Source organism: Nomascus leucogenys, chromosome 25 (genome assembly GCF_006542625.1).
Source record: "Nomascus leucogenys isolate Asia chromosome 25, Asia_NLE_v1, whole genome shotgun sequence".
NCBI lineage: Eukaryota > Metazoa > Chordata > Mammalia > Primates > Hylobatidae > Nomascus > Nomascus leucogenys.
Genome location: NC_044405.1, coordinates 22465515 through 22490302, shown reverse-complemented (window position 1 = coordinate 22490302; position 24788 = coordinate 22465515). Strand labels below are relative to the sequence as shown.

General features: G+C 38.9%; 1 protein-coding gene across 2 annotated transcripts in view; it reads right to left on the bottom strand.

Moving 5' to 3' along the window:
* Nucleotides 1-24788, bottom strand: part of TTC3 (tetratricopeptide repeat domain 3) — a 124511-nt gene that overhangs the window by 21615 nt on the left and 78108 nt on the right. For both annotated transcript variants that reach the window (XM_030806371.1, XM_030806373.1), the window contains 7 exons: nt 21985-22031; nt 20878-20934; nt 19689-19765; nt 17542-17706; nt 14814-15879; nt 13807-13872; nt 8698-8847 (listed from right to left, as the gene is read on the bottom strand). In XM_030806371.1, coding sequence (XP_030662231.1) covers nt 8698-8847; nt 13807-13872; nt 14814-15879; nt 17542-17706; nt 19689-19765; nt 20878-20934; nt 21985-22031 — 1628 coding nt within the window. The remainder of the gene's footprint in view (nt 1-8697; nt 8848-13806; nt 13873-14813; nt 15880-17541; nt 17707-19688; nt 19766-20877; nt 20935-21984; nt 22032-24788) is intronic.

Here is a 24788-nt window from a genome sequence, read left to right as displayed (position 1 = left end):
TGCATGCCTTGCTGCTGGCAGCCAAGCCAATCTTGTTTCTCACCTATCCTGTGCTCCTATTCTGGGTCAATGATCTCACCTGGGATCCATCCCTTTGGCTGGGAGATTATGTGCAACCACAAGGTTATGCTGAGGCATAAGAAGCTAGTTGGCAACAAGTACCTAAGGGAGTTCAAGTATCAAGAAGCACAAAGTATTATAAACACATGTGCACATACATACACATATAGCTCAGGCAGCGAAAATACTACATGAGTTCATCTTCTGTTTGTATTAACCACTGCTGAATGCCATAGCTGCCTCACAATGCTAAACAGGTCAGCTATCACGAGCTTGTTTCTGACTGCATGGAAGACAGAATGATCTCCTGAACCTTTTTCTTTCAAACTTAGCATAAAACAAATAGGCTATACACAACTGTATCTGCTATATTACAGTTTATTGACATAACTATAAAAAATTTATTTTCTCAATTAGAAAAAAACTTGTTTTCTTATCTTTTTTATTAAACCTCAGTGTTGTTCTAAAATAAATATTTGAGGTACCTTTGATAATATATACATAAATTTTTAAAAGACAAAAAGAATGCTAAGCAGGTAAAGAAAACAGAATAAAGAGAGAGGAATGACAATACAAAACCATGAGTGAGAGTAATGTAAAAATGAATGGCATGCGGTCCTAACCATTCTTTAGAAATAACATTAAAACTTTCTGTCAGACAAGGTCAAAGAGAAAATATAATGAACTGTACAATTCAATATAAAACATGAAAACAAACCAGTTGCACAAGAGAGGCCCTGGGAGTGATGGCAGACAGAAGAGCCTCACGAAGAGGATGCTGCAGAAATGCCCCACAAGACCAGCACAGAGCCTGACACTTAAGAGGACATTCAAGAAATATCTGCCACATGAAAGAATGGACAATATCCCCAACTCCGTACTAGCAGTAAACAAAGCAGCAAACTTCACAGAATGTGAGCCTCATGTCCTCTGATGTAGGCTGATAGAGAATATGAAAACACAATTCATTAAATCCAGCTTTTCAGGGGCCAAGCACACATTGTTTGATAAACATTTGCAAAGCTCCTAGTTTGTATACTGAGCTAGGCGCTGTCAACCAAAGATAACTTTAAAAACCACCCTTCTGGGCATGGTAGCATGTGTTTGTAGTCTCAACTACTCAGGAGTCTGAGGCAGGAGGATCCTTTGAGCCCAGGAGTTCTACCTTGGCAATACAATGAGACCCTCATTCAAAAAACAAACAAAACAAAAAACAGTCCTTACTTTCAAGATCACAGTTTGGTAGAGAAAATATGCATAAAAGATAATTACTATACCATACTATTCAAAAAATTAATGTGAAATGGATCACAGACCTAAATGGGTAAGCAGTGCCCTTGAAGTAGACAGGGGTTTCTTAGCTATGACACCAAAGGCACAAGTAACAAAAGAATAAGAGAAATTGGACTTAGTGTACTCAAAGTAAAAACTTTTGTGCTGCAAATGATACCATTAGGAAAGTGAAAAGGCAACCCACAAAATGGAGATGGGAGATACATTTACAAATATGGAAGATGGAAGTAAATATCTGCAAATCACGTATTTGATAAGCAACTTGTATCCAGAATATAGAAAAACTCTTTGTTTTTGTTTTTTTGAGACAGGGTCTTGCTCTGTTGCCCAAATTGTAGTGCAGTGGCAAGATCATGGCTCACTGCAGCCTCAACTTCCAGGTCTCAAGTGATCCTCCCACCTCAGCCTCCTGAGTAGCTGGAACTACAGGCATGTATCACCATACCTACCTAATTATTTATTTAATTTTTAAATTTTTTTTTTTTTTTTTGGAGACAGAGTTTCACTCTGTTGCCCAGGCTGGAGTGCAGTGGCGCAATCTCGGCTCTCTGCAAGCTCCGCCTCCCAGGTTCACACCATTCTCCTGCCTCAGCCTCCCTAGTAGCTGGGACTACAGGTGCCCGCCACCACGCCCGGCTAATTTTTTGTATTTTTTAGTAGAGACGGGGTTTCACTGTGGTCTCGATCTCCTGACCTCGTGATCCGCCCGCCTCGGCCTCCCAAAGTGCTGGGATTACAAGCATGAGCCACCGCACCCGGCCTAATTTTTTAATTTTTTGTAGCGAGTGAGGGTCTCATCACATCGCCCTGGCTGGTCTTGAACTCCTGGGCTCAAGCAATACTCCTGCCTCAGCCTCCCAAAGCACTGGGATTATAGGTGTGAGCCACCAGGCCCAGCCCTGTTTTTTTTTTTTTTTCTTTTGAGACAGGGTCTCACTCTGTTGTTGCCCAGGCTGGGGTGCAATGGCATGATCCTGGCTCACTGTAACCTCAAAACCCCTGGGCTCAAGTGACGCTCTCAGCTCAGTCTCCCAAGTAGCTGGGACCACAGGTGCGCACCACCATGCCTGGTTAGTTTTTTAACTTTTTGTAGAGATGGGATCTTGCCATGTTGCCCAGGCTGGTTTCAAATTCCTGGGCTCAAGCGATCTTCCTGCCTTGGTCTCTCAAAGTGCTGGTTTTATAGGTGTAAGCCACCGCACCTGGCCCAAAAACTCTTATAAGTCAGTAATAGAAAGACAAACTCAATTCAAAAATGAATAAAGGATCTGAGTAGACATTCCTCCAAAGAAGATATACAAATGGCTAATAAGCATATGAAAAGATGCTCAACATTATTAGCCTTTAGGGAAATAAAAAATCAAAACCACAATGAGATACCACTCCACACCCATTAGGAGGCCTAAATAAAAAGACAAATGGTGATATGTGTAAGTGAGAGTGGAGAAACTGGAATCCTCATATACTGCTAGTAGGATGGTTTTGGAACAGGCTCACAGTTCCTCATACGCTTAAATATGGAACTGCCATATGATCAGCAATTTCACTCCTACGCATATATCCAAAAGAAATGAAAACGTATGTCCACAGAAAAACCTGTTCATGAATGTTCACAGCAACATTATTCAGAATAGGGAAAAAGTAAAAAGAACGCAAATGTCAATCAACTAGTGAATGAATAAAATGTGATATAGTCATACAATAGAATATTATTCCACAGTAAAAAGAAATGACACACTGATACATATTAACATAGATGCATGTACATGGATGAACCTTGAAAACACTATAAGTGAAAGAAGACACTTATAAAAGACTACATGTAACATGATCCATTTATATAAAATGCCCAGAATAGATAAATCTAGAGAGTAAATCAGTGGTTGCCAAGGGCTGGGATACAGGAGAGAATGGGGAGTGACAGCTAGTGGGTATCAGATTTCTTTTTAGGTTGATGAAAATGGTTGAAACTTAGATTGTGCTATACACAGACCTGGGCATATACCAAAACCATTAAATTGTCTATTTTTAATAGGTAAATGTTATACTATGGCTAATTATATCTCAATAAAGATGTTATAAAATGATAATTACCATCTCACATAGTCATTATTACCACCACTGCATTAACAAAGGCCTGTAAGCAAGCCTGAGGTTGCCATCAACAGCTGTTTCCTCAAGAAAGTGATGCCCAAAGGAGAAGCAGGAGGGAGTCAGGCTCAGGGAGAAGGAAAACCACTCCAGGCAGAAGGGATGGTACTGGGAAAAGGTTTGGAAGTGAGAAATCGAACGACAAACATTATCCATTAAATTAGAGAACAATGTAAAGAACTGGCAAGGGAGAAGGCAGAAGATGAAGCAGGCACCAATCACAGAAGGCTCTTGGTAATTACTGAGTGTTAGTAAATTACTGGCGCTGACCTACTGTAGTGGAGGGATGGCATTCATAGCTCCATCCTTCACACTCTGTAGCCACTCCATTTGTCATGTGACCTTGCAGTTCCCTTCACTAATGAGGCAAAGTCTATTTTCCCCAGCTCTGACTCTGGCTGGCTATGTGACTGCTTTTGCTGGTGGGGTCTGAGCAGACCTGAAGTCAGTAGAGGCTTGAAAGGTGCCGTATGGCCATCCTTGCTTGCCCTTGCACCTTCCTACTGCCTTCAGAATAGGATTTTCAGGGTGGAAGATGCAAGACATGTGGAGCAGAGCTAGTTGTCCCAGTCATCCCAGGTGAGGCCATTCTAGATCAATCTACAGCCAGCTGACCCCAGATATGTAGGCAAGAACAGCAAAGATGCTGCAGAGCTCTTGCTAGCCCAAAGGTGAACTGACCCAGCCAAGCCCAAGCAGGACCAGCTCCTACAGGATCCAGACTCCTACGCTTAGCGATTACAGTCACGTGTCACTGGGGTTTTGTGGCTGAGAGTTCCTCAGCATTATTATGACAGTGATTAACTGATATGCCTACACTGCTGTAGAGTGGTGAGAAAAGTTCCTAACAGTTAGTTGAACTGGGCCGTGGAGCTGACCTTCTCTTAAGGGAGAACAAATGTACGGGCTCTGAAGCCTGACACGGCCTGTTCTGCCACTTCGTACTGGTGTGGCTTGGGGCAAGCTGCATCAGCTGCTCCCACCTCCATTTCCTCACCAGGAACATGGAGATTTATGTACTAGAGTATAACACTATTGTATAAGGACTGTTTTGAGATTAAATACATGTAAAAACAATTGAGTATAGCACATAGTAGGAGCTTCACAAATGTTAGATTTAAAAAAGGCTGAACTTGACAAGGACCCATCACTGAAAAAGAGCATCCCACCTCCGCACCGGTGTGGGCTGAGGAAGTTTTGGCAGGCAGGGCCAAGATTCTGTTCTAATACAGACAAAGGTCCAAAATTCTACCCCGTAAATTATTCTGGGCCAAATAATTTGACAGTGTTTTAAGAGCTAATGTTGACTCATTGCCCATTTTAGCATCTCATTAAAGCACCTTAAGACCATATGTCCTGGGCAGATAGGGAGTGACTGATTAATTAAATATGGGGTTTCTTTTTGGGGGTGATAAAAGTTTTCTGGAATTAGACAGTGGTAATGGTTACACAATAATGTGAATATTCAAAAAACCACTATATTGTACACTTTGTAATGGTGAAAACAGCAAATGTTATGTTATGTGAATTGTATTCTCAAACAAAAATGAACCTATGTCCTTCGGCAATATTGCAACCAGTTATAACCTGCCAGTCATAGGTTAGGGTACAATAAAAACCACAAGAGATTCTGGCTTTAAAAAAGCTACTTTTGGCCAGGCACGGTGTCTGACGCCTGTAATCCCAGCACTTTGGGAGGCCGAGGTGGGAGGATCACAGGAGGTCAGAAGTTCAAGACTAGCCTGGCCAACATGGTGAAACCCCATCTCTACTAAAAAATACAAAAATTAGCCAGGCTTGGTGGTGTGCGCCTGTAATCCCAGCTACCCAGGAGGCTGAGGCAAGAGAATCACTGGAACTCAGGAGGCAGAGGCTGCAGTGAGCTGAGATCGTGCCACTGCACTCCAGCCTGGGTGACAGAGCAAGACTCCGTCTAAAAAATAAAAATACAAAAAAAGCCACTTTTCCGCCGGCAGAGAATAGATAACTGGCCTAATTACCTATAGAGGCCATTCCTAGCTCATGAATAATAATAGAACCCCATCAGCTATATATAATACCTCGCTCAGATTTCTACTGATGCTTAGTATAGGCTAAGCATTCTTTTTTTTTTTTTTTTTTTTTTTTTTGAGATGGAGTCTAGCTCTTGTCGTCCAGACTGGAGTGCAGTGGTGCGATCCTGGCTCACTGCAACCTCTGCCTCCTGGGTTCAAGTGATTCTCCCACCTCAGCTTCCCAAGTAGCTGGGATTACAGGCGCCCACCACCACATCCAGCTAATTTTTGTAATTTTGGTAGAGATGGGGTTTCACCATGTTGGCCAGGCTGGTCTCGAACTCCTGACCTCAGGTGATATGCCCGCCTTGGCCTCCCAAAGTGCTGGGATTACAGGTGTAAGCCACTGTGCCCAGCCTGTATATCCTAAGCATTCTTTTTTTTTTTTTTTTTTTTTTTTTTTGAGACAGAGTCTCTCTCTGTCACCCAGGCGGGAGTGCAGTGGTGTGATCTCAGCTCACTGCAAGCTCCACCTCCCGGGTTCACGCCATTCTCCTGCCTCAGCCTCCTGAGTAGCTGGGACTATAGGCGCCTGCCACCATACCTGGCTAATTTTTTTTTTTTTTTTTTTTTTTCAGTAGAGACGGGGTTTCACCATGTTAGCCAGGATGGTCTCGATCTCCTGACCTCATGATCCACCCGCCTCAGCCTCCCAAAGTGCTGGGATTACAGGCTTGAGCCACCGCGCCTGGCCATATGCTAAGTATTCTTAAAGTGGTTTGTAAAAAAACAATTTTCTTAGCAGAGGCACAAGTAGAATTTTGGGTGGGACAGTTCCTCGAGTACTGTACCTACTACCTCTGGCTAGTCCCTGTCCTTTTTCAACCACCCCAGGTGAGGCCTCACAAAGCTGTGAAGTAGACAATACATTATTAATGAGAAGACTGAGGGTCAAAGAGGCTGAAGAAATTGTCTAGCATCACAAAGCTATTATATGGAGGTGCTGGGGTGTGGTGTGGGCAGTAGGATACTAATGCAAAAAGGCTCACTGCAAGCTCCGCCTCCCGGGTTCACGCCATTCTCCTGCCTCAGCCTCTCCGAGTAGCTGGGACTACAGGCACCCGCCACTACGCCCGGCTAATTTTTGTATTTTTTAGTAGAGATGGGGTTTCACCGTGGTCTCGATCTCCTGACCTCGTGATCCGCCCGCCTCGGCCTCCCAAAGTGCTGGGATTTCAAGCGTGAGCCACCGCGCCCAGCTACACTCAGACTTCTATAGCTTCCCTGTTTTTCTGTTCTCTGTAAGGGGCTGGGTATGCATTTGCTACATCCAAATGTGGCATCAAGTAACTGGAGTAAAAGGAAAAGTTGGTTAGCTCATAACCTCAGCAATCTGCAGTCAAAGGCCAAAGGGAAATATCAGGAAAAGCCACTCGTTTCTTTCTATGTTTATAAGAAATTTCTCCATGAGCTATGAGCATAACCACCATTAATAAAGAAATGGCTGTGGCTAAATCTTATCTACTCTTGTGTGAACACCAACCCAAGGAACTCAGATTAGCGACTTATCCTGGTAGGGAACAGGTATACATTTTACATGGTAAGTCTAATAACTTATCAGGCCTATAATTTGGGGGGCTTAGTAATTGCCCTTTTAAGGCACTCTTGAGTAGGGCCACACAACAGCAGACTCAAAGCCTTAACAAGTTAAAAAAAAGCCTGAGAGCTGGAGCCCTCCCCCTGGGTGCTTTATTTCCCAGACTCTTCTGGACTGACTGTACAAAGAAAGAGCCTTGATGAACTGTGCACACAGAACACACAGTCAGACCAGTGATTTATAAAGCCGGGAAAGCCTCTGCCAGAAAGAAAGATACCTCACCGGCTGAGTGCTACCTTTAAGACTATGTCTCCAACCTGCCTCATCACTCAAACAGGCAGCTACAGACATTTCCACATGGATTTGTTAAAACTGAAGTTTCCTGAGGCAATATAAAGTTTATAAAACTATTTTGTTTTGTTAAACCCCAAGTAGCTTATAGAAACTTGTGTTCCATGTGTCAGTATGCTATGTAGGATTTTGTTCTTTTTTACTTCTCCCAGCCAGGAAACTGAGTAAAGTCTTAGGATCTATTTAATTCTTCTTGTCCTTAGAATCTCCCCAGTCTCATCTTGAGTATAAACAGGTCCTGGGGAATGTTATGACAGTTACCTTTACAAACTGACCCTAAGATTTCTACTAAAATCTTAGTAAATAGGTTTCCTGATTAAGGTCCCACTAAGCTAGTTTTCTTCTATTTAATGTTACCCCAGCTATTGATCCAGACTTCTGGAACAAATTCCTCCTTTCTTAAACGAATTAATATTCTTTTGTTACCTTTCTAAACAGATGATGGTAGCTTTTAAAAACAAATGCACCATGATTTCCTCACATCTATGATTCCATTTTCTCACTAATTCAATCTGGCTTTGCCACTAATTGCTATCCCTCCACTAGCCATGTATCTGATGATCAGTCTTGACTAACAGAATTCAAGGTCAGCAGATATCAACAAAATACTCCGGGTGACTTTACAGTTCTAGCATGTCTAAGGCTCCTTGTGTTATTCTTATACTTCCTTAGGAGTAAGATGAAGATGACGATAATAACAGTAGCAGCCAATACTTACTGAGTCCTTACTAACGAGGCAGTTTTAAGTACTTTATAAGTATTAATCTAACCATACAAAATGTGAGTTATTATTACTAACATTTTCCAGGTAAGGAACTAAAGCACAGAGAAGTTAAGTAAATTGCCCAAGATTAGAACTAGTATAGAACCATGCCTAGATCTGAACCCAGCCAGTCTGTCTCCAGGGCTCTCATTCTGAACCTCTGCTGCTTCTCAATATAAACAAGAATTCACCTCAGAGTTCAGTCACCATAAAATAGAGTTTTAGTTAACCAAGGAAACTGAACTATAGCTAAACAAAAACCCAGACTTACAGCCCCTTTCTCAAGGCAGTTTGCAGAAGTTCTAAAGCATGGCAAGAAACAGCCACTTTAATATGTCATGAAGAAATCTGAGGAAGGCAATTCTGAGAAAGAATCTTTTGTTTAGCCAACAATGCAGAAGTTCAGCTGAGGCTGCACAAGCACAGTTACACTCATATTCTCCTAACTATGATACATGCAATTAAAGACAGGTTTCAGATAGGATTACCTTGTTTTCTTCTAAGTGCCTTTTCAACTTCTCTTCCAGGTCCCTGGTCTCTTCTAAGCCCTTAAGTCTTATCTGCTCATAATTTTCATATGCTTCTTGAAGTTGGTCTTGTAATACTTGGTGCTCCTTTTCAATCCGTGAAATTTCCCCCTAAAAGTGAATTACAAAACAATCTATTAAAAATCATTTAAAATGCCTACTTATGATTTGTTCTTTACTGTTTCTTAAAATAAACAAAGGAGAGTAAAAGGCAGATGAAAATTTACAAGGGAAATGTCACAATCATTCAGGAATTAAAAACCCCTAAACACTGTTTAGCAAAACCAGCTCTTTTATAAATATAATCATTCATATTATTGGAATTCATAAATTCTCCAATCTATACTATAATTAGTTCTGAATATTTGCTTTAGAAGGGTTCAATATTAGATCAACAATTTGATTTAAATGTCACTCTCCACAATTAACACCAATGATTATTTATTAGGTTTAAAAAGCTGCACATATTATACATATTTTAGATATAAACAGAACATTTTAACTTTGGCTTTACTTTTAGGTGTTTCAAATAAATAGTTGCTAATTATTTCAAAATGACAAATTAAAATATTATCTATGAATTATTGTCAGTTATATTTCTTGCACCAGCTTAACAACAACAACAAGAAACCCCAAACCCAGAAACCATCCTGTTGGCAAACAATAAATGTCATTTATGTAATTATTTTTTAAAACCTTTCAAACAGAGCATCTGTTTGATGCTGGCAGCTTCTCCAGCTGCAGGTAACTGTCCTCCCTGTGGCAGCCAGGCTTTAGAAATCTATCCCAGGCACAAACCTGGTCCAGCTCTGACATTTCCTGTACCTTCCCCCAATACCTTAGTATCTTTCAAGTGTAAAAAAGCAGGGAATCAAGTATTTGAAACCCTGTGAATGATCGGTTACAGAACTGTGAATTATGGTCAGATTGACCATACATACCCTTTTGCCTTGGAGCATGCCACTTTGTCTGCCAAAATGAAAGTTTAGTACTATAAATAGAGTCCATGCTTAACTAAATTAAACAGTCAACCTTACTATCACCCAGGAGCAAAACTTTATGGTTTAAGACTTTAGTTACCTCCGTTTTAATTTTTAATTCAGCAAAAGGATCACGGTGAATAGTAACTTGCTATCATGAATGAATTTACATGCCCCAAATTACCAACAGAGACAGGCAGGAAGCTAAATGCCACCTCTATGTTACCACATTTAAACTTCACGATACTTCTGTGAGAAATACATTATGTTCGCCTTTAATAGATCAGAAAACCAAGTGAGGCAACTTTTCAAAATCCCAGGAGAAAGTAGCAATGCTGGGATTCAAATGCAATTCTCACTGGTTGAGAAGCCAGCAATCAACTATACTAGCATCAAGGTCCTAAAACTAAGAGCTAATTTAAGAAAGCATTTGTGAACATTCCCATCACTGATAAAAACATTCATTTGACGGTCAAAAGCACTGACTCATTAAACAACAGAGCCTACCTGGTTTAAAGCTAAGCACAGCATAAGACTTCAACAATGGTAAACAGGCCAAAATGTTCACTATAAGACTGTTTGTAAGCATAAAAAGCTGATACAATCTAAATGTTCAACAACAAGAAATTGGTCAAATAAATGATCGCACATTAATAAAATGGAAAACCAAGTATCCATTTAAAATGATGCTATAAATCGTATTTGCTGATATGGAAACAAGTCTACAATATATTAATTGAAGCCTGCAAATTTCAAATACAATATATATGCTGTGATCCCATCTTTTAAAAACTATTGTTTAATTATATGTAAATGTTCAAACATCCTCGAAGGCTACACATCAAAATATTAACATGAGTGATGGGAAGGTAGGTGATTTTCAATTTTTCTTTCATAATTTTTGGTATTTTTCATTTAAAAAATTTAAGAACTCTATATATTATTTTTATCATTAGCAAAAACTGAACACTATTTGTACAAATAGCAGCAGGAAACACAAGTTCTGACCTTCTTCCTACTTAACTAGACATTGATCTTGTCAAACATTCCGTATCTAACTATAGAACTGCTTTTTAAATGACAGCATGATATTTCATTTTATAGGTATATCATAATTTAACTAGTCCGCTATTGATGGAGGTTTAGATTGTATTCAATTTTCTGCTGATTCAAATACAGACAAAACAAACATACAAATCCCCTTGGCTCACTGGTCTCTCTATACATATATGAGTGCAGATCGATTCCTAACTGCCTTCCCAGAAATTTCAGTTTCACTATCTTTCAAAATGTGAATGATTGCTTTTCCTATTTCAAGTGGGGTGGGCATCTGTTTATATGTTTAAAAATCATCTGTATTTCTTTCATTGTGAATTGTCTATTCACATCCATTCTCATCTTTGTGACAGGTTGTTAATCTTTTCCTTACTGATTTATAGAAACTTTGTATGTTAAGGAAATTAGTTCTCTATCTGTTTCACACTGCACATAATTTTCCTTCTGTGTTTTGACATGTGTATGTATATATATTTGTTCTTATACATATGCTATGCATATAGGGTATACACATTATATGCATGTGTGTATGTATATAAACATACTTTTTTCCCATGCTGTTTACTGATCTTATAAAAAATTTTTCCCGTTTTTTTCCTGGATACTTTTATAGGTCCATTTTTTATGCTAAAATCTTTAATCTGCCTGGAACTTATTTTGGTATAAGGAATGAGGTAGGAACCAAGACTGATTTTTTCTAGATGGCAATCCATTTCTCCTATGTATTTAATAATCCAATTTTTGCTCAGTGATAATTTGCCATCTTTGTTTTTGTTTTTTGTTTTTTTTTTTCCAAGACAGAGTCTCGCATTGTCGCCCGGGCTACAGTGCAGTGGCGCAATCTTGGTTCACTGCAACCTGTGCCTCCTGAGGTCAAGCGATTCTCCTGCCTCAGCCTCCCAAGTAGCTGGGGTTACAGGTGTCCACCACCATGCCCAGCTAATTTTTTTTTTTATTTTTAGTAGAGATGGGGTTTTACTATGTTGGCCAGGCTGGTTTCAAACTCCTAACCTCGTGATCCACCCACCTCAGCCTCCCAAAGTGCTGGGATTACAGGCATGAGCCACCACACCCAGCCAATTTACCATCTTGATTGACTGATTGATTGAGATGGCGTCTCACTCTGTTGCCCAGGCTGGAGTGCAGTGGCGTGATCCTGGCTCACTGCAACCGCCACCTCCCAGGTTCAAGCAATTCTCCTACCTCAGCCTCCCAAGTAGCTGGGATTACAGGTAAGCTACCACACCTGGCTAATTTCTGAATTTTTAGTAGAGACGGGGTTTCAACATGTTGGCCAGGCACTCTCATATTAATGGTCTATGTATGTGGTAATATAGATAGATTTATATTGTGTTTTGATATTTAGTTGCACAACTCCTTTTCTTTGTTTCTCTTCCCTACCCATTCTTGATGTTCATTTTTACATATGAAGTTTAAAATCAATTTGTCTAGTTTCAAATTAATCCTGTGCAGTAACCAAGCCTCTTGGTAGTCACAGCCTTGTATAGACCTCTCCTACCATGTATCAGGGTTGGTAGATTGATCTATGTGACCAAGAGAATGCAGCAGAAGTGATAATTTGTGACTTCCTAAAGCATTGCAGCTTCTGCTTGGGATCACACACTCTGGGAAAAGCAGCCCCATGAGGTCAAGCAGGGCTAGGTGGAGGTCCACAAGGCAAGGAACTGAAGCTTCCTGACAACTGCCAACACCCACTTGCCAGCCATGTGAGTGAGCTATCTTGGAAGTAGAACCTCTGGCCCCAGTTACTCCCGCAGATGACCAAGCCCTGGTCAACATCTTGGCTAGCTACATGAGAATCTCCAGAAGCATCCAGCTAAACTGCTCCTGAATTCCTGACTTAGCGAAATTGTGAGATTTCACAATTGTGAAATATTTACTGTTTTAAGCCACTAGCTTTGAGGTTGTTATATATACAGCAATATACATAACTAATTTGCCCTGTTCATGTATATACTGGGATTGTGTTAAATTTTAAAAAGCTTTAGGGAGAACCAATCTCATTATCATAATAGGTGTTCTCATCCAAGTACATGAAATATCTTTTCATTTAAGGCTTCTATGTGTCTCTCCACAGCATTTTAAAAATTTTCTTTATATACATTTAAGTATTTTATCTCTTTTTTGGTATTGAAAATATTTTCTTTCAACATACTTTCTAACAGGTAACTGTTTGTACATATTTTTATATACAAGTATAGGTTTATATGGTTAGTATAGGTTTTCAGTTGATCATTTTGGATTTTCCTGGTCCACAGCCTTAGCCTCTGTAAATAATGATACTCACATCTCCTCTTTTCTATCTTCTTTCTTTCTCACATCTGCTTTCTCAGTTAATATACCCAGGATAATAATAAATATTAATGGTGATGTTTTACCATTAAGCAAGATGATGGCTTTTGGCTTAAAATATTAACATGTTGAGAAATATTCATCAATTCCCATTTTCTTACTAGTTTTGGTCAAGACAGTGACCTGAATTTTATCTAATAGCTTTTCAGCAACTTTGAGTTGATAAGACAACTTTTCTCTTATGATGCATATTAACGAAGTAAATTATATTAGTAGGTTTTCTAATTGAATCGTTATTATAGTAAAGAAGGTCTTTACAATATCTTTCTGTATTATTCACATGAATAAGCTTACTTATAAATTATTACATGCTCATTATACCAGTTAAAACATTAAAGCTGGCCAGCCTGGGTGACAGTGAGACGCTGTCTCAAAAATAATTAAAATAAAAATAAATAAAATAAAATTTAAAAAATAATAAAATAAAACAATAACACTGTTATAATTTGAAATAAATATGCTGGGAAAAAAGTTACCTTTTCCTTCCCTTCTCAAATTTCAACAATAAAAACAAAATCATTTTTTTGTTATGTTCTCAAACTTATACCATGATAACTTTGTGTGGAATAAGCTGACTCCAAAATAGTTCTAGTTCATCATTCCATCTAGATAAATTAATGAAAACTAAACCTTTAAACAGTTTAACGTAATTTTGACTCACCTGTTGTTCCTCAAAAGGATTATATGGCTCAGTATTGACTTCTTGGTGTATTATGTTCCAAGATACCTGTGGGCAAAACAAAAAATTAAAATTCACTTTATCTCAATTGCTCTAGTAAAATAAGCCCATCAGGTAATAAACTTTAAAACACACCCACAATTTTTTCAAGTTTTTTTTCCCATTTAGATCATGTTCCATGCTTTCTGTAAACATGTATATTAGGAAAGTTATTTAGAATTAGTATAACTGAAAATGATTATGATCCATTGCTCTTAACCTATTTTTTTCAAAGCTTCCTAGAAAACATAATGAGGAGTGGGGCAATTCAATGAGGATTTAATGAATTCATACCCTATAAAGGCAACCATAGGAGAATCTTGATTTCATCTCATGCTTGTTAGGAAGGAACTCATACACATCCCTCTTGTTTCTACCTGGCTGTCTCTTTTAAACTTTCTCATTCCTCCCCTGGTTTGACAGGAGAAGCTGGGCCTGTGTAGGTCAGGGTCTTCCTTTTTCCTTCTCTTTCTGAGGAGCTGCCAGCACATTTTCCCTTCCTCCTCCATGTGGTAAGTCCCATGGGGCAGGCACCCCATGCTGGAAGGCCACCAGGTGGGCCCTCCTGTAACTGGCAGGTAAGGCACTGTGATGCAGGCTACACTGCCAGCCAGCACTTGAACTTTCCTACAAACAGCCACCTTCTCGTCCAGCACCTTTATTAATTCTTAGGATGACGTTTTGGCTCCACCTGCTGTCTTATTTCTCAATGTGTGTAGAATTTCGGTAGCAAAGATGGGTATTATTTACTGGACCCAAGCTTCTTTCTGAGAAGATTACCTGTCATGCCTCACAAATAGTTCATATTTTAAAAATATTTTCAGGCAAAAGCTTCAGTAATCATTACAAAGTCAATCAACTTTAAGGATTCTTGTAAATATAACAGCAATGAAAAATGAATAGGAAAATTTAACTTTAGTATTAAGAAGACTTTTCTATTTAACTCTTACCTGTATGGCAACCATCTGCACATGTGGAATGTTTGTTACTGCACTGGTGCTTTCTGGAATTACTTCACATTTGTTGTTAGAATTTCCACAGTGCTCATCATTTCTGTTAGACTCAATCAGGACTGTATGAGCATCACCTGTGCTGCAGTGTGACTTTACAGATATTCCCAAAGAGTCCTCAAGGATCTGTGTTTCGGAGGCAATCTGGTGACCAGCAGCATTCTCAGCATTCAAATGATGACCCTCAAAATAGGCAGCAGCATTTTTATCTGCTCTGTCATTGGCTACAAAAGACGGCACCACTGGTACTGATCTTGGTAGCTGATACTCAGGAGAAAGGCTGGCCAAGGGTGTATATATGCTGGTGTACTGGGGCAAACCTGGTAACACGTTTATGTATGCTGGCGGTGTCTGGGTGATATCAAATCTCTGGAAAGGAAGATACGTACAGTATCCTGTGAGCAAATGGGATTGAGCCCAATAAGTTGGTTTCACATCCTCAAGAACCGGTTTGGGGGAATTACAGGAGACTCGCTTGTAATTTGCATCCTCAGAGCCTGGTTTGGGAGAATTAGAAGAGACCCCTTTGGGTTGCCCATCGTCAGAAACTTGTCTAGAAGAATTGTCGGATACTGGTTTGGCCTTCACATCTTCACAAGCTGGCTTGGGAGAATTTGCAGACACAGGTTTGGGTTTCACATCTTCAGAAGCTGGTGCTGAAGATGAATCTGACACTGGTTTAGACTTTACATCTGGTTTAAATTCCCTAGCAGCTGGATTCAGTGGTAGTTTAACTCGTACATATTCTCCTGCTTTTGAAATTTCTTCTACTTTTGTTTTAATGTTTTTCTTCTTCCTTTTTTTCTTGAGCCGTGATGCAACTTTCTTCAATGCAATACAGTTGTCAATCACAACAAAACGAGGGCATCCCAAGAGAAAAGGTTTTAAACCTCCTGCTTTTTCTAGTATCTGTCGAGTTTCTTCTGGGAAAAACTCATATTCTGCAGAGAACATCTTGTTACTCATGTCCAAGGGACCATGTTCCTCCAAAAACTGAGAGAAGTAACTTGGAAAAAATTTACATTTACATGAGTTACTACAAGGAAGTACTTGAATATGTCTATTTGAAAAAAACTTTTATTTTCCCAAAGGAAAACACTGTTTCACTTTTCACTGATCTCAACCTTTCCCAACAACAAATATAACAAACATAAGGTTAACTGCAATCAATGATACTATAAAGAAAATTTTGTCTACCTCCTAGAAAATGATAATTTAAAACTTTTCTGGGAGCACGGGAAAGCAAAAGGAAATCAAAAAGTTATTTTATAACTTCCAACTATGTAATTATATAATTTATTCTAAAAACAACAACAAAAAATTTATTCAGAAAAGATAACAATAATGCCAATAAGAATTTTAAATAAAAAGAGAAAATCAAATCTCAAAAACAAATCCTATTTGAATTTGTGTACAGTAAATACTGAAAACTACATACTTTAGCTTTACTTTTGGATGCCTGAAGCAAATTCTAGCATATTTTAAGAAATAATAGTATAATTTTACAGTTGTTTCCACACTGTCGCCCAGGAGTTCTCTGGAAATATGATTTGCTCAGCATTTCAACTCTAAAGAAAAACCATGGGCCGGGCACGGTGGCTCACGTCTGTAATCCCAGCACTTTGGGAGGCCGAGGTGGGTGGATCATGAGGTCAGGAGATCGAGACCATCCTGGCTAACACGGTGAAACCCCGTCTCTACTAAAAATACAAAAAATTAGCCGGGCGAGGTGGCAGGCGCCTGTAGTCCCAGCTACGCGGGAGGCTGAGGCAGGAGAATGGCGTGAACCCTGGGGGGCGGAGCCTGCAGCGAGCCGAGATCGCGCCACTGCACTCCAGCCTGGGTGAAAGAGTGAGACTCCATCTCAAAAAAAAAAAAAAAGAAAAAAGAAAAACCATGAAGAAGGATCTAAGAGCACAGAACTAAATAGGAATGATGCAATAAAGGAAAACGGAAGAAAGGGCCATATGGTGGACATGCTACTGAGAGGACTTCCAGGAGAAGAGCTGGCTTTTAAATTAATACTCTATTACAGACCTCAGCCCTCGATTTATTTTCTTAAAAGGAAGGCCTCATGCACTATTTAATAACACAAAGCTCAAAATGGTAAGCTATTTCTGAGATTTTCCTGAATTTTTTACTTGTTTTATCCACCCCACTCAATATCGACTTAGTAGCTCAAACTGACAAAATCAATAATCATTAGGACTCTAAATTTAATAATTAAAAATCCTCAGGGCGGGGTGAGGTGGTTCATGCCTGTAATCTCACCACTTTGGAAGGCTGAGGCGGGCAGATCACTTGAGGCCAGGAGTTGGAGACCTGCCTGACCAACATGGTGAAACCCGTTCTCTGCTAAAAATACAAAAATTAGCCAAGCATGGTGGTACAAGCCTGTAATCCCAGCTACTCGGGAGGCTGAGGCATGAGAATCACCTGAATCTGGGAGGCAGAGGTTGTAGTGAGCAGAGATTGCACCACTGCACTCCAGCCTGTGTGACACGGCAAGACTCTGTCTCAAAAAAAAAAAAAAAGAAAAAAAATCCTAAATTAACTTTGTGTAAAATGTGGCAAAATCTCTAAAAACAGGCACAAATTAAACAACTTCTGATCTTTAATTGGCAGCCTCAGTATAAAATAATGGTTGTAAAAATTTCAACCAACTTACTCATATAGAGTTGAACATTTTTGTTTTGGGTTCATGTCCCATAGCTTCTTATTGCGGACAACGTATTCGTTACTGTGTTGGTCATAGAGAGCTTCGAATTCTTCTACGTCTTGCCGAAGATGGTCAGGCACTGCAAATGGGCCTGCAGAATCTGAATTTCGATTGCTGGTAAAAAACAACAAAAAACACCCAATTTTGTGGATGATAGACCTTTGGTTTATTATTTAACCAGAAGAATGTCTAATTGAAATAAACACAATAATGGCAATATATAACTCAGCTCCATGTTGCAAAAAAATAGCACCAGGGAATTTAGTGTAGAAAAGTTACCCTTCCACAGTTATAGGCAAGAGATATCACATCCAACAATCTAAGTAAGCACTTTCAATTATTTAGTCTTGCTCCAAAGAGCAAAATTCTTAAAACTACATATTTTAAAAAAAAAGTTGCATTAATTATAACTTGCTAAATGATTGAAAGAAAAATGAAGATTGTATTATAACTGTTATGAATTAAGTTCAAGTGAGACTAAGACTGGTAAATGGTATTAATAAAAGGTTTTTTTAAGCCAGGTGTGGTGGCTCACGCCTGTAATCCCAGCACTTTGGGAGGCCAAGGCAGGCAGATCACTTGAGGTCAGGAGTTCGAGATCAGCCTGACCAACGTGGAGAAACCCCGTCCCTAAAAAAAATACAAAATTAGCCAGGTGTCACGGTGCATGGCTGTAATCCCAGCTACTCAGGAGGCTAAGGCAGGAGAATTGCTTGAATCCGGGAAGTGGAGGTTGCGGTGAGCTGAGATTACGCCATTGCACTCCAGCCTGGGCAACAAGAGCGAAACTCCAATTAAACAAAAGTTTTTTTTAAATGTAAGATGTTAGCACTCTAAAAAGATGTAGTAGTTTGAGTGTGGACTCTAAAACCAGGCTGCATGACTTAAATCCCAGCTCTGCTATTTATAAGCTTTGTGTTCTTGGGCAAGTCACTCTGCACTGTGCCTCAGAGTTTCCTTAACTGTACATTGGACAGAATATAATGGCACTTACCTCCTAGGCGGCATAAGTGGATAGAAAGAGTTTATGTATGTAAACCCCCTAAAACAATGTCTGATACATAAAAATTAATCTCAGTAAAGGCTATGCTATGGTCTGAATGTTTGTGTTCCTGCAAAACTCATATGTTGAAACGTAATCACCAATGTGATGGTGTTAGGATGTGGATTCTTTGGGAGGTAATTAGGCTCTGCCTCCATGAATGGACTTAGTGCCCTTATAAAAGAGGCCCCAGAGAGTTGCCTTGTCCCTTCCACCATGAGAAAACACAGCGAGAAGGCACCATCTATGAACCAGAAAGCAGGCCCTCAACACACACAATATCTGCCAGTACCTTGATCTTGGACTTCCCAGCCTCCAGAACTGTGAGAAATAAATTTCTGTGTGTAAGCCTCCCAGTTTATGGTATATTGTTATAGCAGCCCAAACTGACTAAGACAGGCTATTATTTTAACTTAAAACAATTACGCTACTTAAGGAATCCATGAAAATGACCACGTAAATTTTTAACTGTTCTGATAGCTCCTTTAAGAAGTGTGAAAAAAAAAAACCATGTTGTACATTTTTGGTTCATAAAGGAATATGATATAAAAAGGTTACTGCTACTCACTAGTTTTATTTCTTAAATATTTGTTTATTGAAAACTCAGTTTCGACAACCAGATGGCATTGAAAATCACTAATATATAAGGTGAAAACATAACACCATATACAGCTCCCAAAACAGCTTCCTCTCTTACAGCAAAAATGCTAGTAAGTGTTAACAGGACATTCTCTTTATTGACTATTTTAAAGAATAATTTCTAGACATTTTTCTATGATTTTCCCACAGAGCCTTGCACATGGTAGGTTCTCAATATGTACTTAATGAATGTCACCAGTGTTGTGACTTTAACGCAGTTTGAATGAATTCTTAATGCCTTCTAGCCATGCTATATAAATTTAATCAAGATGGAATTACATCAGGTTGTCAGATGCACAGCTTTAGAAAGGAGTTAGGCAAATAAAACACAAGTTTATATATATTAAATTAACACAACTTATTAAGTAAAGACATTTGAGTTAAAATGAAGCAAAAATTTAAAAATTATACTTACCTACTATGGTCTTCGCTTGAAGTGATGATCTCATTATTTGGAGTTACTGAAGTTGTTCCAGACCCAACTAACATAGGCTGGTTTAAGACAGAAAAATAACAATGATTTTCTACCTTAAAATTCCATTAAAGAAAAAAAAACATTAAAATTGATGAATGCGTATATAAACACACATACAAATTGCTAATATATAAGATCTACCCAAATTTTCTTATAAACAGGAACACATAGTAATAAAAGTTTCAACAGCCAAAAATAAGCTCAAATTAACATTTAGTATAGTTTCCAATGCTCCAAAAAAATTTAAACGTTACTCAGTTTAAACTCCCATTTTATCTAAACTAAATACATATAGTCAAAGATAAAAATAAAAGTTGTATTGGAACTCCTTAGCTGTTCTCATCCTTTGAAGATTTGCCACTCTTTCTCACTCCATCCCCCTTTCTGCTCCCCACATACACACAAGAGCCATGAAGAACCCACCAAAGACTTAAAAATTGTGCCCTACTCTGGCACAGTGGCTCATGCCTGTAAGGCCAAGGTGGGCAGATCGCTTGAACCCAGGAGTTCTAGAACAGCCTGGGCAATATAGCAAAACCCCATCTCTCCAAAAAATACAAAAAATTAGCTGGGAATGGTGGCATGCGCCTGTCATTCTGGCTACTTGGGAGGCTGAGCCTGGGAGTTTGAGGCTGCAGTGAGCCATCATTGTACCACTGCTCTCCAGCCTGGGCGAGAGAAGGAGACCCTGTCTCAAAAATAAAAATAAAAATGCCCTACTTATCTCATGGGCTTGGAGGAGAGCCTTTGGTGAGAGGAAGGAAGGGATTCTAACAATCCTGGGACTGTCATAATGATTAGTATTCATCATTTTTAGTTTAAATATGTTATCTATTTTTTGAGACTTATTTATTTTTTGGGACATTACGACAATTTTTTTTTTTACTCAGAAATATCTAAAAAAATAAAAAAGACAATAAAGAATACGAGTGTCAAGACTTGCTATTATATAATATGAACCTGGAATTTCTTCAAAATGTAGAAGACTGCCAAAACATTTTTAAGTCCTAGAAAGTCTTTCTCTACAAATGTTTCAAAATATCCCAAGAATTGCTCAATTCTAATGTATATGTCCAACTAACTATTTTGGAGAGTTTAGACAAGAATTAATACAGAAAATACTCCATACCTTTGAATCCTTTGGCTTCTTTTTCTTGCCTTTGTTTTTCACCTTGGTTGAACTAAACTAAAAAATGGGGGGAAAAATCAGTGAACATTCAAATAACAGCATTATGAAGCTCAACATAAAGAAACCAGATTGGTTTTCACAGACTAGCCATAAGTTAAATGTACATAAAATGTTTAACAAAAATAATACTACAGTGTATCAGCCCAAGTGCTATGATTTATAATAGAAAACAAACAAAATTTAATAATACCTAATGTTATAACTAAAATTAAATTGTTCCAACATTTTTATCTTATTTTCCACAGGGCTGGAATGTTATTTCAAGTAATTAATCAGACTTTTAAGTAATTCCAGTTATATGCCATAATAGTATTATTAATATATTTCTTTTACTAAGCCAAACTAGACATTCTGTACCTGACCAGACACTGGGGCACAAATTATGAATAAAGAAGCCTTCAGCTCCTTATGGAGTATTTTAGCTGTGTTTCCCTGTTTAGCCGGGCAATATTTGATGGAGCAGATTAAGACAAAATTTCATAAAGATAGATGATTTGCTCCTGAAAATCAGTAAACAGGCATCTTTCTCTTTGAAAACTGCCATAATGCTGTACTTTTCTCTATTTACTCACTTCCCTAAACTGAAGAATTTCTGAAGACTGAACAAAAAGCAACTGCAAACTACTAAGGAAGACAACTCTGGAACTGTTTTAACTTAAACTCAATTTAGAGCCACTCAAAACAAAGTCCCTTTGTTTTCCTTCTAGAGCAAAACATTAAAAGTTTAGTTATTAAAGACAACTTTTCATTTTTATGCCAGGAGATGAAGAACTCTTCCTTTCTTAATTAGAATATTAATGTTTATCAGCTCTGAAACTTTATAGAAATTGTCTAATTTAAGCCTCATAGTTTGCTGATTATTGCTCCAATTCCGAGAGGAAAACTGGCAGTGACTTTCTAATGAAATAGTACGTACTACCCGGACGTCCTTTTAATGTGGTTCTTGAATGCTGGCTGAGATGTCAATAAACACTGGCCTGGGTCCCCCTCTCGTCCTTGGTTTAACATAGATTAGAACGTAAGATTTCAAGTGATCAAGTAACTTACCAGTGCTTCACCACTATCTTGTTTCCTTAGCACAGTACAGCGGCTGTCTGTAGGAATATACAGATGGTTTTGTGAGGAAACTAAGTATTTACATTTCCATATAATACACTAAAGCCTTAAAACAACTCCTCATACTACTGGCATAGGCCATGTTCTATTCCTTATTTGGTATGACACAAGTGTGGTTTAGAAACCAAGAGCAAAATGGCTGACTAAACGGGAAACCAACTACAAAGAACCATAAAACTTCAATCTGATTCAGCATAATGTTGAGTGCCTTCTAGGTACCATCTATGCTAGTGCTGGGAATAGAGATGCACAAGACAGTCCCTACCATTGATGAACTCCTGTTCTACTGCCAGAAAGACAAACAGACAAACTCCTGTAACCCAGCATGCTAAGGACCACGTGAAATACAAGGCAACAAAGCTCAAGAAAGACTCAAGTCTGAAGTCTGCACGGGAGAGGCCCACAGGAGGGGCAAGGAGGACTCTGAGGAAGAGAGGACATTTAAGTTACTCTTGAAATTAACAAGCAAAGGGATGGGGCATGGCTGGGGGAACTATGTGAGCAAAGACAGGAGGCAGGAAAGCACAAGGCAGGTTTGGGCACAGTCAGAAGTGGGGTGTGTGCTCAGAGAGAGAGAGGATGATGATGAACCCAGACCCCAGATGATGTGAACTTAATCTGTAAGTAAAACTAAACAAATGTTTCCCAAATTGAATAGTTAACAGAATCAGACAGATGTTCTAGAAGAGTCACTAGCTGCAATATAAGAGGAAGATGGAAGACTGGGAGATTCTAGAGGCATGGAGTCCAGTTTGGAGGCTACTATAGTAGTCTAACTATGGAAAGACAACTAAGGTCCTGGCCTCAGGAAGTGGGGTGGACAGCAAAGGACAGATCAAGGACAAAGCTCATTTGGATTGATGACAAACAAGTTATACTCTTAATACTGAAAAGAAAGAATTGAGACTAATTACAGAGTTTCCTGTTTAAATACTAGATATACAATGTTACCGACTGAGATAAATTGAGGAAAAACAGATCTCTGAAGATGTGATAGGTGGGTTAAGTCATACTGCTTTAAGGGGCTCTTTGGCTGTCTCACAGAAATACCCTAGGAGATCATGCATGAAGAGGTCAGGGAAAAAGTCAGCGCTCTCAATTATCACAGCACTCATGACATTGTCAAACACTCTGATCTACAAGATCAGTGGATTTTGAAAAGTTTTAAGAAATATAACCATTCTTTTAAATGAAGAGATAAAACTGAAAATGTTTGGGGTGAAGGTGGAAGGCAGAGCTACTGCACTTGAGAATCCATTGGGATTGCCAATAATTTGGTTAGTGGCTTCTGACCTCATGACTAGAAACAGAGAAACAGTGGCAACTGGAAGTGCTGTGTATTATATGTAGAGAACACAAGTTAAAGGACGAGTGTACGCTGAAAGGGAATTGTGTCCTTTTTAGTTGTCTTGTTTTGTGATCCAAACATGCATCAGGTTCTGTAAGCTCACTCCCAGGACAGCATTTTATTACCAGCAGCAGCAAACTGATGGCAATAAATTCAGGCTATCAAGTAGCATGTCACCTTCAGTCATGAAGCAGTATCCTGAAAAGATAAAGCCATCTGTATTTGAGTGTGCTCTTTTCTAAGAACTTTTGTTGTCAAAAGTAAGCTTTCCGCTTCCTTACATGCATTGGAACTTTATCATCTGTGACACCATCGTACAAGGCCAGACCTTTTAATGTACTCTTTAAAACAAACAGCGTGACATTCAAAAGTCTAACTCCTAACAACACGTAAAGGAGACTTCTGATTCTGAGGGACTTGGGGGTTATCATAGTATGTTCATATAGTATGAAAGGTAAGAAATTATTATTTAGAATCTAGGAATATTATAATTTTTAAGTAAAACAGGACCACACAAGTCATTCCCTCCAAATCATCTCATTTTAATATGAGGAAATTAAGATCTAAGAGAAGAGAAGGAATTAGCTGCTAGCTAGCTAGTTAGTTCAAGCTGGACTCCATGCCATTACCCAAATAGGGCCCCCAATTCCAAATAAGCCCTGACACCCAGCTTTCTAATTCCACTTTCACGTTCACAGCCCATTTGAGACTCTACCCCTGCACCACAGCTTTCCTCTCTCCCAGGGAGAAAGAAAGTGTTGGGTCCTTCCTTTGATGCCCTTGGCACTTTCTCTGGCCCTCCCGTATTGAGCTTACTACCATGTTACTGTTATTAGTGCATGCTTCTTATTCTCTTTTCTAGAACACAAGGTCCTCAAGGGCAGAGACAAGTGTAAGCATTTCTGAATTCCTTCTCAACACCCATCACTGGGCCCACAAGGTTTTTAATGAACTAAACTAAGGAAGAAGCTGTGCCACAACCTACTTTTCCTGACCCCCAGTTCTAGGCTCTTCCCATTAAAACATCCTAGAATGCTATCCATTCTAGATTCTGCAAACATCACCTACTTCTGCAGGCCAATGTTTTCTAAAATGCTATAAATCAAACCTCTTGCTAATAGATTCTGTCAATGTAACACGCAATCTTTCCCATGATGCTGTGAAAATATCTAAGACGGGAAGAACATTGTGTATTGTTAGCATAACATACCCACATTTGAGTATCTCTTTAACTGATAAAGTAAAAAAGCTCCATGATATAAAAAAATTGCTACTGTTAATCACTAACTTCCCCACATAAACTGATTGTACCATAATAATTTTCACTATTTTCTTTGTTATATAATTAAACAAGCTAGGTCCTTCACAGATTTTTTCCCCCTTAGGA